The 14,939-nt window shown below is 43.5% G+C and overlaps 1 protein-coding gene across 1 annotated transcript; it reads left to right on the top strand.

Moving 5' to 3' along the window:
* The first annotated feature begins 4,603 nt into the window (after positions 1–4,603).
* LOC143403721 (intelectin-1a-like) lies at positions 4,604–11,903 on the top strand. The gene is made up of 7 exons (XM_076861874.1): positions 4,604–4,664; positions 6,169–6,270; positions 7,234–7,481; positions 7,796–7,954; positions 8,343–8,463; positions 9,399–9,502; positions 11,751–11,903. Exons 1-7 carry the CDS (start codon positions 4,607–4,609, stop codon positions 11,901–11,903), a joined length of 945 nt encoding a protein of 314 aa, XP_076717989.1. The 5' UTR covers positions 4,604–4,606.
* Positions 11,904–14,939: the final 3,036 nt, after the last annotated feature.

Here is a 14,939-nt window from a genome sequence, read left to right as displayed (position 1 = left end):
CTCTTGCCTCAGCCTCCTGAGTTACCAGAATTATAAGCATAAGTCACAGAATGCGGCTCCTTTAATTTTTTTTTTTAATTTTGACACAGGGTCTCACTAAGTTGCCTCCAACTTGATCTCCTTTGCCTTTTCCCTCCCTCCCCTCCATAGCTGTGATTATATAAGGTGTGGGCCACCATGCCTGGCTACAAATCTATAATATTTTTGACAGTGTGGCATGGGCACAGAATCTGATTACCGTAAGAGTTGGGCCAATGATAAATTTTAGGGAGAAGATACAGGTTTATAATCTGGAAGGAGCAAATGGGAAGCTTTTGGGGTGCTGATAGTTCCATTTCTTGAACAGGATAATAATGACCCAGGTATTTGCCTTTTTGTAATTCATTAAACTCTCTCTCTCTCTCTCTGTCTGTCTCTCTGTCTCTGAATCTGTCTCTCTCTCTCTCTCCTCTGTGTGTGTGTGTGTGTGTGTGTGTGTGTGTGTGTGTGTGTTTGTGTTTACATAAAGCTCTCTTTTTTTAAAATAAGAAAGTATAACCAAGTCACTAGAGATAGATGCTGGGCTGGAGTGAGGTGGGGGTGGAGGGAATTTCTTCCACATGCTTCTCTCTTGGTGCACATATATACATACTGTCAATTTCCTGTCTCGGGTACATTTGGAATTATTTTGACATGCACTGGCCATTGATGATGAATCTAAGTCCATCAAAAGCTTTGTTCTGTCAAAACCATCATCTATTCCTTCTTTTATTTGTTTTTGCAGTGCTGGGGATTTAACCCAGGGCCTTGTGCATGCTTAGGCAAGTGCTCTAACTCTTTTCTACACCTATCAGCACTCCCTCACCTCCCAATAACTCTCAGCTCATCACTGCATACAACCTAGCCTCAAACCAGCCCCCTCCTGTACCCCAACATAGATTGTAGTGTAAGTGGAAAGTGCATTTGGCTGCCATTGCTATCTTCTGCTATTTTTCTCCTCTGCCTTCAACTCGTCATTGCCAATGTTAAAATAGTCCTTACTGGTCCTACAGTTATCCTCTTAACTCCTCTGATTCCTGTGTTCTGCAGCATATGGAAATTCAGTGATGGAGGAAATTGAACTAAAATACAAATAAGACCAAAGTGGGGAAGAGAAAGACTGGAGAGAGCAAGTGTCCAGCATCCATACAACCTCCCTGGCCACCAGCTATGGGCTCACTGTTGCTTCCAGATGTCTAAATAGATCAACCCTAAAATCCCATCATGATAGTTTATTTATAAGTGAGTGAACATAAGAGAAGGCACTAAAATATTTTAGCTGATGTACAACAGAAACAAGCCACATTTAAATTGCACTCATAAGTAAAAGAAAAGATGGTTGTTGTTTTAAGCCACTATGTTATGAAATGGAATTTTTAAAAAATTTGTTTTTTTTTTTTAGTTGTAGATGGATACAACACCTTTATTTTATTTATTTTTATGTGGTGCTAAGGATTGAATCCAATGCCTCACACACATGCCAGGCAAGCACTCTACCATTGAGCAACAACCACAGCCCCTGAGCAGGTTGTTATTAGTAATAGATAACTGACACAACTCCAGTGCCGTGGATTTTGAACTTGGTTGTCCAGCTGATGTAGGAGAACAGGAATATTTTTAATGGGATTGTAGGGAAGGTTTGTGTTTTACAAGGATTCTTATTGGCACAAATATGGAGAAGGGATTGAAAGGAGCCAATACTAAAGATTGAAGAGGGTTAGGAATGTTTGAAATAGAGACCAGAGAAAGCCTTGTTATATGACTCACCATTATTAATCACAAGCCCAGATGAATGGTTTGGGGCAATCTGGACAGATCTATTCCCCTGGCCAGGGATTGCTTCAGGAATGGGTGTGTAGATAAATCATGTTCTCATATTTAAATGTTGAGCATGAATGTGATTGCATTTGAAGATAGAGACTTTAAAGAGGCAATCAAGTTAAAATGATGTAATTAGAATGGATTCTAATCCCATATGGCTGGCGTACTTATAAGAAGAGGAAATTTGGACAGAAAGAGAGACACTGGGAATGCACTGCACTCAGAGCTTAGACCATGTAAAGACACAGAGAGGCGGCTACTATAAGGTAAGGAGAGAGGCCTCAGAAGGAATCAGACCTCAGAAGGAACTAGAACTGGGCATGTGTACCTTCAACTTCTAGTCTCCAGTCCTGTGAGAAAATAGGCTGGCATTGATTACAGCACCAGTCTGAGCATGGGTAAAGGAAGCCCCATGGAGCTAGTGCCACATGTGACCATCTCAGGCCAATGAGACATTAGGAACAGGAAGCTGGGGGACTCTGGAGAAAGCTTGCTCTCTCCTGAAAAGGAGCCACAGGAAAAGATGAGCCCTCCTCCCTCGGCTTGTAGGTAATGCCTGGAATACCAGTCGCCATCTTGAACTCAGTCGTAGGATGGAGTCTGGTGGAGAGAAGCTAATGAGTCAGTTAAGCATAAATCCTCCCCTCTTTCTAGATTTTTTACTTCATTAAGTGATATATTTTCTTTTTGTTTAAGCCACTTTGAGATGGGGTTTCTATTAATCACCACTGAATGTGTCCTATCTAATCTAGACCTTAACTAAACAAGTGTCAAGGGCAGTGGATTTGGAGGAGGTGGCATGGGGAACAGATTGCAGAGGAAGTAGGAGGTACAATCAGTGGGACACAGTCACTGACTGAATGCTGATGGTTAGAAGGGATAATATCCCTCAAACAGGTCTACCATTTTCCTAGACTCTTAAGTTCAATCAATCAGTAGTAGACTGTTCCATGATGTGTGTACTACTAAAGATGGGATGTATAATGATACTAAAGATGTCAAAATATGAAAAAAATCTGAGAATTAATAAGAAAATTACGAAAAGAATATATATTTTCTTTGTGTGTATGTGCAGTTTTTCTGGGTTTATTTAAGTACAAGTGAAATACACACAGGAGTCTCCTATTCATTTTCTTCACTGTGCAGCCTGGCATTGGAGCTGGTGACTCTGAGGGCCAGTAGGGTTTCTTTTTTCACAATGGCTTTGAGGTTCTTGGAGGAAATGCTGTGAGCAATCTCAACACAATAAGACTCGTTGCTCATCAGCAGCATTTCCAGCTCCTTGACATTGGGGACAAGGAACTTCCAGAAGCCACTGAGTAGCATGGACTTTCCTTTCTTGTTGCTTCCATAAACAACGTTGAGAATCAATCTGTGACCCTCGAATCTTCTCTGAATCCAGTTGTTGATATCCCTGGGTTTCTATTGGTTATGCTTACTTTTGACATTAAGGGCAAAATAGCAAAACTTTGTATGGAACTACATTTATTCAAACTAAAGGCTTATATTCATTCTGAAATGATACCTTTCCTATTTTGTTGTTAAAGTTTCCTTTTTCTATGAAATGATGACTAGAGCCTGACTAGAGCTGAATGAGCCTTGTGTTCCTCTTTTTGATGAACTCGGACTTCTTGAGAGGTCTGAGCCTGGCGGATAACGCTGAGCAGGAGATTGCTGTTAGCATTGCAGGCAGTGCAAGGAGAGGAGAGGGGCAGAAGTGGGCATTCCTTCATGGACACTGTTTTATTCTATTCTCTCAATATCTCTGATTATTTTGGATCTACAAAAATAAAAATACTGGCTTAATGAAAGAGAGGTTCACAATCTTTTCCTATGGATTGTAATGTTATCAGTACGACAATGAAGTTATATATTAGGGATGTGGTGTCACTGAAGAGGAGCTGATTACTTTTATTATAAGCTGATGGGATTTGGATAACATTGGGACAGGAATGATATGAGAGGTTTGAAGAACTAAAGGGGCTTTTTTTTACTGATGCAAATGCAGTGTGCAGTAAAGTTTTACTAGTTTGTGGCAAAATGAGAAAATTAAGGACAAAATAGCAAAACTTTGTTTGGAACTACATTTATTCAAGCTAAAGGCTTATATTCATTCTGAAAAAATACCTTTCCTATTTTGTTGTTAAAGTTTCCTTTTTCTATGAAATGCTGACGATAGGTATTTGAAAAAAAGTTTTTACTTAGCAGGAAAGAAAGGCACAAACAAAAAGCCAAAATCAACATCAACTCTTGTTAGTCTTCTCTATTGTCTTTTTTGAAAATACACAAGTCCACGAAGTCTGCAAATCTACAAACAATGCTAGTAGTTGACCTCTAATATTTGTCCTGCTAATTCCATGAATTATCACTGAATATCTTTCCTGTCATAACCAGAGGCCTCACCTCCTTGGGCATCATGCCAGGGGAGGGTGAGTCTGGAGACCTGGGCTGTGCCCCCTGTTTTTTCTTCATAAAGAGCTCTGCTCTCACTTCTCATTAGGAGCCTCTGCAGAGAAAGACCCAGTCTCCACTTGCTGGGAACTTCAGCTCCTGGCCTTGTGTTGAAGGAAGGTTTTTTGCTTTGTGTGAGTTTGGAGAGCCCTTGGGGAGCTCAGGTCTGATTTAGTTTCCAGAGATGTGTGGAGTTAAAAGAAAGAGACAAAGAGAGCTTTGAATTTTTCTAAGATTAGAAAGGAGTGGGGACAGGGTTAAAGAAAAAAAAGATAATCAAGATAGTGACTTTTATCTTTGTTTTTTAAGACTAACAATGACCCAATTCAGCTTCCTGCTGTTTCTCATTGTGGCCAGCAGAGGATGCAGTGCTGGTGAGTCTCCCTGTCAGGGGCCCAGTCCACCCCCCCCCCCCCCCCCCCCCCCCCCGTCCCTCCCCGTACCCTCCCTCACCTGCACACAGCTTTCAAAGAAAACACAACTAGGTAGGGTTGATTCCAGGATGGGGGACTCTCCTGAACCAGAGATGATGTCTTTGAGATGCACAGAGGCCACCTTGGATGTAGTCTGAGTGCTGATTTCTAGCAGTGAGAGTATTGCTAAGACCTATCTTGGGTCTGGTTCTTTGTCTCTGTGTGGTCCTGAGGGGACCCTTGAAGAACTGTGTTCTCTCCTTGCTATTTCCAACTCAAATGGTGTGCCTTGGCCTTGGGATTTCCATGGCAATTGTGGGGTATGCTCTGTGCCCAGAGAATGTTCTCTTCATACTCTTCTCTACAACAAGAATAGGAATGGTATTTTACAATCTGTTTTTCTGTCTGTCTGTCTATCTATCTATCAACCTACCTTTTAATGAGAAAAGCCTGTTTCTTTTCTCAGTACTGTGGATTGAGCCCAGGGGCACTCTACCACTGAGCCACATCACCAGCATGTTTTATTATTTTTTATTTTGAGATAGGGTCTTACTGAGTTACCCAGGCTGACTTTGAATTTGTGATCCTCCTGCCTCAGCATCCTGAGTCATTGGGATCACAGGTGTTTACCACCGTTCCTGGCTGAGAAAAGCATATTATCTCACTTGATCTTTACAAAAATACTAGTTATTAGCTTCATCTTAAGCAGAAGGAAATTGAGGCTCAGGTGTGGCAAGTAGAACCCAAGAACTGTCCCCTGGAAGCCTGAGCTACTTAGGCCTGAATCCCGCTGACTTGAAAGCTTGTGATGCTTCCAGCCCTCCAGACTTTTAGACTGGTTTGCAGAGTTGACGCTCGTGTACAAGGTTCTTCATTCTGTGCCCCTGCTGGTCTCCTGGCTGGAGTCTTAGCTCTGTCACCCTCACCCTCTGCCTCAACCACCTTAAGCTACCTATTTCCTCCTCAAGCCGGGCTTTGCTTCATTCTTTTCTCCAGGTCTTTGGACATGTTTTTCTCCTGCCTTGAATTCTCTTTTCTTTCTTCCAACTGATGAATCATGTCTATTCTCTCAGAGTACACTGTAGTGTCACCAGAACTAGAAAGCCTCTGTCACTAAGTCATCCTACCCCAGACAACCCCCAGCTCCCTTCAGACTTCTCTATTCTCATCTCGGAGTCTTTCTCTTGTTCTCCTGAGCTTATCCTTCATTCCTTTTAATAAAATTTCCCGTTGGTTTTGGCACCTCCCTCTAGAGGTGAGTTCCTGGGGATGTTTAATTTCTTTGAATGCTGGGTGCCCAGGGCAGGGCTTGGCCCAGCACGAGGTCATGTGGAGGGAGGGAGGTAACCCTGTGCCGGATGCTGGCTCAGAGGGGCTGATGGATGATGCTGGATAGCTCAGGGTCTTTCAACTCAGGGTTTTGTGTCAAAGCAACAAAGAGAATGAAACTCTGCATATTCTCTAGCTGTGGTCAGTACTGTTCCCATGAAATGGACCTGGTCTTCACTGTATGCATCTCTGCCTGGAAGCTGCAAAGAAATCAAAGAGAAGTACTTTGGTGCAAATGGTAAGTAACAAGCCCTGTCAGAATTTTGTCCTTTGTGAAGTTTTTTTTTTTTTTTAGTTTATTTAATTTTTTTTTTTTTTTTTTTTTTGGGTACTGGGGATTGGACCTGACGAGCTACATCCCAAGGCCTGCCCTCCCTTTTTTTGAGACAAGGTCTCTCTAAGTTGCTGAGGCTGGCCAATTTGTGATCCTTCTTCCTCAGACTCCCCAGTTGCTGGTATCATAGCCTTGTGTCACTATACCCATCAACACTATCCATCTCAAGAAAAATTTCATTACCCCAAACAAAAACTCCATAATTATTAAGAAATAAATCTGCATTCTATCTTCCCTAAGGCCCTAGTAACTTCTGTTCTACTTTCTGTCCTATGAGTTTGCCTATTCTAGTTACCTTGTATAAGTAGAATCATAAGGTAGCTGTACTTTTGCATCTGGCTTATTTCACAAAGCATAATGTTTTTGCTAAGCATAAATAACTCATTCCTTTTTATTCATGGTGTATAGATATATATGTCAATGTATGCATGCTATATATTTTGTATGATGTGTGTGTGTGCAGATCTACATATACACTCAATGTTTTATTTGTCCATTCATTGGTTGAATATTTGAATTGTTTCTATCTTTTGAGTCTTGTGACTAGTGCTACAATAAATGTTATGTGTACAACTTTCTGTTTGAGTTTCTGTTTTTAATTCTTTTAGTATATCCTAGAAGTGGAATTGCTGGGTCATGTAAATATTCTGTGCTTAACTCTGTGAAGAACATTGCTGAGAGATTGGATAATTTTATGTTCTGCCTCAATCAGAGAGATGTGGTCTTCTGAACTTGGGGATGCATAGTGACAGGACTCTGGAGAGGAGCCCTTAGGCCATGTTTCTAGTTCCCAGAGCTGTCCTGGTCATGGCACTGAGATGGCATGAGCTTGCAGACAGGGAGGCTCTGGGCTGGTTCTCTCCACAGATGGCCTGTATCTCCTCCGGGCCAAGAACGGTGCCGTCTACCAGACCTTCTGTGACATGACCTCTGCGGGTGGTGGCTGGACCCTGGTGGCCAGTGTGCACGAGAACAACATGGCTGGGAAGTGCACGGTGGGCGATCGGTGGTCCAGCCAGCAGGGCAACAGAGCAGACTACCCAGAGGGGGACGGCAACTGGGCCAATTACAACACCTTCGGGTCTGCAGAGGCGGCCACCAGTGACGACTACAAGGTGGGTGCCACTGGGCAAGGGGAGGACCTGAGTGTGGCTGGGCACAGCATGCAGGAGGGAGGTTGGGAGGGGGGCTGTGGACATGGGGCTGGAGCAGAAGAGAGGAACAGTCACACGCCTCGCATCCCAGCTTCCTCCCACAAGGCCATGAGGCAGTGGGGTGGTGGTGGGGACATGATCTGCTGAAAGTGAGCACGGCTGGCCATCTGTCCACCTGGAGCCCAGAGCTGTCAGCTCAGCTGAGGGAGCCCATGTGTGTCTTTTGCCCCTGCGGGACCTGGGCTGGTCAGTCTCAGTGTTGGTTGCTTTTCCAGAACCCTGGCTACTATGATATCCAGGCTGCGGACCTGGGCATCTGGCATGTGCCCAACAAGAGCCCCATGCAGAACTGGCGGAACAGCTCTCTGCTGAGGTACCGCACCAGAACTGGCTTCTTCCAGCATCTGGAACATAATCTGTTTGGCCTCTACCAGGTACACAGGGCTGCGGGCTGGGACTGGCTGTCCTGGGTGTAGAGAGAGGCAGGTGTGTGAGGTTGGGCAGGAAGCACCTTTCCATGGCCCTTTCATGTCCCCTCATCCTAATTTGCTGATGGCTTCTGTCCCACTATCCTCCGAAATTCTGAGCCAGAGAAGATAAAGACCCAGAGGAGAGGATATTTGGGGCTGGAAGAGAGAGAGAAGTGCACCACTTGGCTGGGGCTGTTGGAGAAATACAGCAAAAAGGAAAGAATCATATTTTGACTGGTTTTGAAATAATCTCAGCTACTGAGAAAACATTGCTTCCTCTTTATGAATGACTGTAATCTATCCAAACCAGAACTATTGTCCTTATTCAATGATTTTTTTTTGTTCCTTATAGAAATACCCAGTGAAATATGGAATAGGAAAGTGTTGGACTGACAATGGTCCGGCGATACCTGTGGTCTACGATTTTGGCGATGCTCAGAAAACTGCAGCATATTACTCACCCTATGGCCAGCGTGAGTTCTTAATGCTCCTTGAACTCTTCATAGCAAAAATGATAAATTCAGTTATGACAGGGAGAAGTTATTTATCATGACAGCCTGGTTCTCTTCTATAAGTGTTACATGTCTTGTCACATTTAATTTGCACAACTACCCTTGAGCACTATTATGAACTCCACTTTATTGACCAGAAACCTGAAGCATTGAGAGGTTCAGGAACCTACCTGAGATCATGGTGCACAGGCAGGAGAGGCAGCATGTGGGCTGGGAAGGCCTGAAATAAATGAGCAAGAGGTACTGATGAATTCCAAAGATTTTAAATTTATGACCAGTTGGCTCCAGATTCTATTCCTAGCTACCCCATTATCAACCCTTCAGCAACTTATTGAGACCAGGCCAGGTTCGTGTACAAAACAACAACAAACAACAGACGAAATGGGGAGACAGTTTTATTTCTATTGTGAAATATTTGTTTAGTGTGAATCTAAGTTTGGTAACATCACCTTTGTAGAGGTTGAGCCTATTCTATTAAATTCAAAGCTGTTGTAAATACATTTGGGTCTTGAGAATTTAAAATCCTGGTGTGTGTAGGAGAATTGTAAGTCTCAGGCTATCTGGACAATTTAGTGAGACCCTGTCTCAAAAAAGAAAGGGTGGGCGGGCAAGAAAAACTAATTGCTGCAACAAGCCTTTGTTTGTAATTCCCCAATATTGTTGAATTTCTCTAAACAAATTCTAGTAGAATAGGGGCTGCCTCTGAGATCCACTTCTTGAGTTCTGGGGTTGGGAAAAGGTTGGTAAAGTTTGGGGCTGGGGTGCACCAGTCATGACCACAGATGTGCTGGCCTCCACTCTTGAGCCTCAGGCTGGCATCCACACTCTCTGGGCAGCCTAAAGGAAGCTATTTCTGGTATCCTCCTTGAGTGCTGTTTTCTGCATCTCATTTTCAGAGGAATTCACGGCAGGATTTGTCCAGTTCAGAGTATTTAATAATGAGGGAGCAGCCAATGCCTTGTGTGCCGGAATGAAGGTCACCGGATGTAACACTGAATTTGTGAGTCTTTGTGGGGACCAAAGGCGCTCATGAATGAGGCTGAGTATGTGGGTGCGGATGTGTGTTGAGTGTAGTGTGAGCATGTGTATACATGTGGGACTGTGACTTCCCTTCCTCCTTGCTGAGTCTCTGAGGGACCAGGGCTAAAGGACCTCCTGTCCAGGCACAGACATCCTGCAGTGTTCAGGATCAATATCAAGTTGTATGCTCACCCTTTGGGATAAAACATTCTGTTATCTGGATTTAGGGTGAGGATTATGTTCAGAAACAACCCATGGAAACCTCTTGAAGCTGAGAGTGCTTGAGAAACATGAGGTGTTGTTATTCTCTGCCTGAGGTTTAGCTGCCAGAGTCAACCTTGGCCTTCCCACTCCTGTCCAGGGATTGCATGGATGGACCATGTGTTGACACATTATCAGGAAAGTCCTGGACATATTCTGCTAGAACCCCACTCAGGCCATCCCAGCTCCCTACCACAGGTACTTTCTCTGGCCAGAGGTCACCATGGGGACTGATTGCCAGAGCAGGACAAGGCAGCTTCATCGTCAAGGAGGACCCTGGGGTTATGATGGGGAATTTTCAGTATGGAAACACTAAAGGAGCAGGACTGTTGTGACTATCTGGCTCCCCTGGCACCTCGAAGCCATGGCTTCAGGCATGTGTAATGTAGTGTGCACATGTGCCAGCACACACCTGCTCTTACCTGCCCTGGGCACCTACACTGTACGAGAACAGGAGACACAACGGTGATATATTCCTTGCTCTCATCCAACAGGGCAGACTTTCACACAAAGGTGAAATGACTATCTGATGAACCCAAGGTCTTAATAGAAATATAAACCAGGGAGGTGGGAATGTAGGTCAGTGGTTGAGTGCTTACCCAGCGTATGTGAGGTCCTTGGTTCAACCCTCAGCAACAAAAATAAGACAAAAAAAAAACAAAACAATATGACAACAACAACAAATAACTAGGGGCTATAAGAACACCTAACTCTGATGATGGTGTCAAGGAAGTGATCACAGGAAAGGGAACTTCTGTGCTGAGTCTTGAGAGCTGAAGAGATAGAACTTTATGAGTTCTCAGTGCACTTTAGGAAATGAATAATGTGTTCAGAATCATCAGTGTTTCAGAGGGCATGTGGCATTCAGGGGGCAGCAAGCTGTTTTGAAGTTTTGGTTCATGAGATGTATGGGGGGTAGTGACCGGAACTGAATTAAGAAGAGACTTTAACATCAAAACAAAGATTTTGAACTTTATAGGTGATGAGAGCCAATAAAGTACTTGAACAGGAAGATTGACTTGATTGTCTTTGTGACAATCATGCTGGTGGCACAGTGGTGACAGATTCTCGTGGGGTGACATTAAGGACCAGGAGACCGGTATTGAGGTGGTTGCATAGTTCAGATGAAGGCCTGAAATAAATGAGCAGGAGGTACTGATGAATTCCAAAGATTTTAAATTTATGATCCGTTGAACACAGAGGATGGAAAGAGAAAAAGTCTAGAATAAACTCATGGTTTTCATTTGGGTAAGAGAATATCATTTATTAAGTCAGGGTGTCTAGAAGATGGACAGGTTTGGGGTCAATGAAAGATATGCAGTCGTACGCTGCTGCATAACAATATTTTGATCAATGACAGACTGCAAATATGACAAAAGTCCCAGGAGATTATATTACCTTGTGACATCATGGTCATCTTAGTTTGTAAATAAACCATCATGTTCACACAGTGTCAAAATCGCCCAAAGATGCATTTCTCAGAAAGTGTCCCCATTGTTAAATGACGTCTGGATGTAATTAACTGTGTTTTGGTTGTGGGGAACTTTAATGCCTTCAGAGAGGTCCCAGTGATAGAGTTTGAGGTCTTCAGCCCAAGAAAAGAAAAGACTGTAGATAGAGCTTTGGGGCCATCAGTGCATTGTCAGTAACTGTAGCCAAAGAGCATCAGACAATCTATAAAGGAAAGGGAGATGTGTCCCCTCCTTGGGAGCAGCACTGAAGGAATTCATGAAGGAAGAGTCCAGCCAGGGAATCCAAGAAGGAATGTTCAGAAAAGTTGAAGGAAAGTCAAGAGGAGACGGTGTGTCACTAAAGCTAGGGGTAGAGAAGTTTTTATGGGAGACATAGATCAACACTGTCCATCGACAATTGATGAGTAGCAAAGATTCCTCTGGATTTGGCCATTAAGGTCTTTGGGCTCCTCAGCAGACCTCTCATTGTCACCTCCTCCTCTCCTTTATTCCTAGCACTGCATTGGTGGAGGAGGGTACTTCCCAGAGAGTAAACCCTATCAGTGTGGAGACTTCTCTGCTTTCGACTGGAATGGACATGGAACTCATGCTTCTTACAGCAGCAGCCGGGAGATAACAGAGGCAGCTGTGCTTCTCTTCTATCGTTGAGAACTTCAGACTACGGGACCCAGAGCTCTTCTCTTAATGATGGGGTCCCAAGGATGGGGAACCACTTGCCCAGCAGCTAGAATGTAGCAGAGGAAAGAAGAATAAATCACAGTGATTCAGGGATTGGTGTTTGTGTTACTTGGCTTTGTGTCACTGTGACCGAAATATCTGGTAAGAACAACTTAGAGGAGGAACAGTTTATTTTGGCTCATGATTTCAGAGACTCAGTCCATGGTGGATCAAGTCCATTGCTCTGGGCCCAGGATAAGGCAGAATATAATGGAGGAAGGGTGTGGTGGAGGGAAGTGGCTGCCAGGAAGAGGGAAGAAAGAGAGAGAGAGAGAGAGAGCGAGAGAGGAAGCAAGAAGGAGGGAGAGAAAGAAGAGTAGGATGGGGTCTCAGGGAATAAGAACTCTTCTAGGGCACACCCCCAGTGCCCACCTCCTCCAGCCATGCCCCACCTGCCTACAGTTACTGCCCAGTCAGTTCATTCAAATTAGGATGGACTAATTATGTTACAGTGCTCACAATCCAGTTATTTCACTTCTGAATATTCCTGGATTAACACAGGGAATACCTCATATCCAAACCATAAGTGTTTTTATGAATTCTAAGAGATTTCAAAAGACTGTCTTAATGGGGTCAATGGCCAGCATCTCATTGGAGGGTTCTTCTTCCTGCCCAGGAGAATGTAAGCCACCCTAAAACTTAATGTCCCAAATAATGAGTGAATAACAAACACAAAGAGCCAGAAATATATTTACAATAGCGAAGCCCCTGATAGATCTAGTCAACATGGGCTCTGGAACTAGACAGAGAAAAACGTGGCTCTGGTGGTTTACTTAAGGGGGTACATCAAAGGCAGGTTTCAAGGGTGAAGTCTTGCTCGGTGAAATGTCTTGCAATCAGCAGGTTGATTGACATCTTGGCAGGACATACCCATCTCAGGTGCTGTGTAGGCCACAGCAGAGCACAGTAGAAATTCACACTGTCCCTGAGAAATTGACCAGAGAAAATGTCCACTGGTCATTCCCAGACACCAGATGTTTCTATCCACTAGGCTTCCACGTGTGGTGACCCACATGCAACCCGTGGACAGTTCGTGACACTGTCTATTGCTCTGAACAATTCTACTTCAATCACTTTTGTGCTTGGAATGTTAGGGCTTAGAAATACTAATAGAGGAATATGCCATCCCCCAACTCCCTTCTGGTAACCCTTTAAAACAGCCAGTGCAATAAAGGTCAAGGAAGAGGCATTTTACCCTTCTCCCTCTTACCTTACCGGTATGGACTGCTCAATTTGCATCCTCAACCTGAAACTCCTAAAGAAGAAAATAGTCTTTTTTTGGGGTGGGAGAGGTTGAGGGTGCAATAAAGAAGGAAAAGACCCCCAATATCCATATCTGGTGTCTGACAGCCTTGATGGTGGGTATTCTCCTTAGGGAAGGATGGGGCTGGCAGGCCTCTGAGGATGCCTCTTCCAGGGAGGTGGCTAACCCTCCTGGATCCCATCTTCAGGGCCTTGTTCAAAAGGAGCCAAGTGACCCAATAATCCTCACTGTGTTATTGGTACATGTAGGATGGGATGACATCAGTACTGGCCCTTGGTTAAATGTTAGGCATTTTATTGTGTTTTCCTCTAGAAAGCAACTATGAGTATAATCAGCCCTTCCTATTCTTCCCTACTGTAAGTGTCCATTATTCCTCTCTGGCTAGGAGACATCCTTCTTGGGTTGAATAGTTTGCTAGAGTGGCTCATAGAATCCAGGAAAATAGTTTATTGGCAATTAATTACAAAGTCTACACATCCTGATTTCAAAATGTGCTACAAAGCTACAGTGATCAAAACAGTATGCTACTGGCATAAAGGCAGGCACAGAGACTAATGGAATCAACCAGAGAGCTCAGAAATTAGCCCTCACATTATGGTCAAATGATTTGGAACAAGGTTGTTAGGTCCACTCAATGGGAAAAACTAGGTATCCACATGCAAAAGAATGAAGCTGGATCCTACGTAACACTGCACACAAAAACTAGCTCAAAATGGATCCTTAACCTAAATGTAACACCTAGAACTATAAAACTCTTAGATCAAAACAGGTCAAAGTCTTCATAGTAGTGAGTTTGGCAATGATTTCTCAGACACCAATAGCACAGGCAACAAATGAAAGAGTGGACAGATTAGCCTTCATGAGAATTAAAAATTCTGTCCATCTAGCAGCGTGTGGTGCCACGTACCTGTGATCCCAGCAACTGGGGAGGCTGAGGCAGGAGGACTACAAGTTTGAGGCCAGTCTCAGCAACTTACTGAGACTCTGTGTCAAAATAAAAAATAAAAAGGACTGAGTGGCAATCAATCCCTAGTATCCTTCCCACCCCTCACCAAATATATACAATCCAAAAAGCACTATCAACAGAGTAAAAACAATCATAGAATGGGAAAAATATTTGTAAATCATATGACTGGTAGGTGACCAATATCCAGAATTTAAAGAGAACTCCTAAAATTCAACAATACAACTTCAAACAACTCAATTCAAAAATGGGCAAAAGACTCAAATAGACATTTCTCCAAAGAAGAAATACAAGTGGCCAATAAGCTCCTGAAAAGATGCTAAGCATCACTAATCATTAGGGAAAGACACCAAAACTCTAATGAGACACCACTTCATCCCATTAGGATGGCTACTATTAAAACAAACAAAACAAAACAAAAAAGCAGAAAATAACAAATATTGGCCAGGGTGTGGAGACATTGGAATCCTTGTGTATTGTGGGAAAGTGTTGTGGAAAAGAGTTTGGAGGTTCCCCCCAAATTAAACATAGACCAAGCATGGTGGAGCAAGTCTGTATTCTCAGCAACTAGGAGGCAGAGACAGGAGGATCTCAAGTTCAAGGCCAGTTTGGACAACTCAAAAGACTCTGTCCTAAAATAAAAAATAAAAGGGCTGGGGATGTAGCTCAGTAGTAAAGTCTGGGTTTAATTCCTAGAACTACGCGCACGCGCGCGCACACACACACACACACACACACA

Source organism: Callospermophilus lateralis, chromosome 7 (genome assembly GCF_048772815.1).
Source record: "Callospermophilus lateralis isolate mCalLat2 chromosome 7, mCalLat2.hap1, whole genome shotgun sequence".
In the NCBI taxonomy this organism is placed as follows: Eukaryota; Metazoa; Chordata; class Mammalia; order Rodentia; family Sciuridae; genus Callospermophilus; species Callospermophilus lateralis.
Note: the sequence above shows the minus strand (reverse complement) of the source record. Positions and strands in the feature narration are given on the sequence as shown.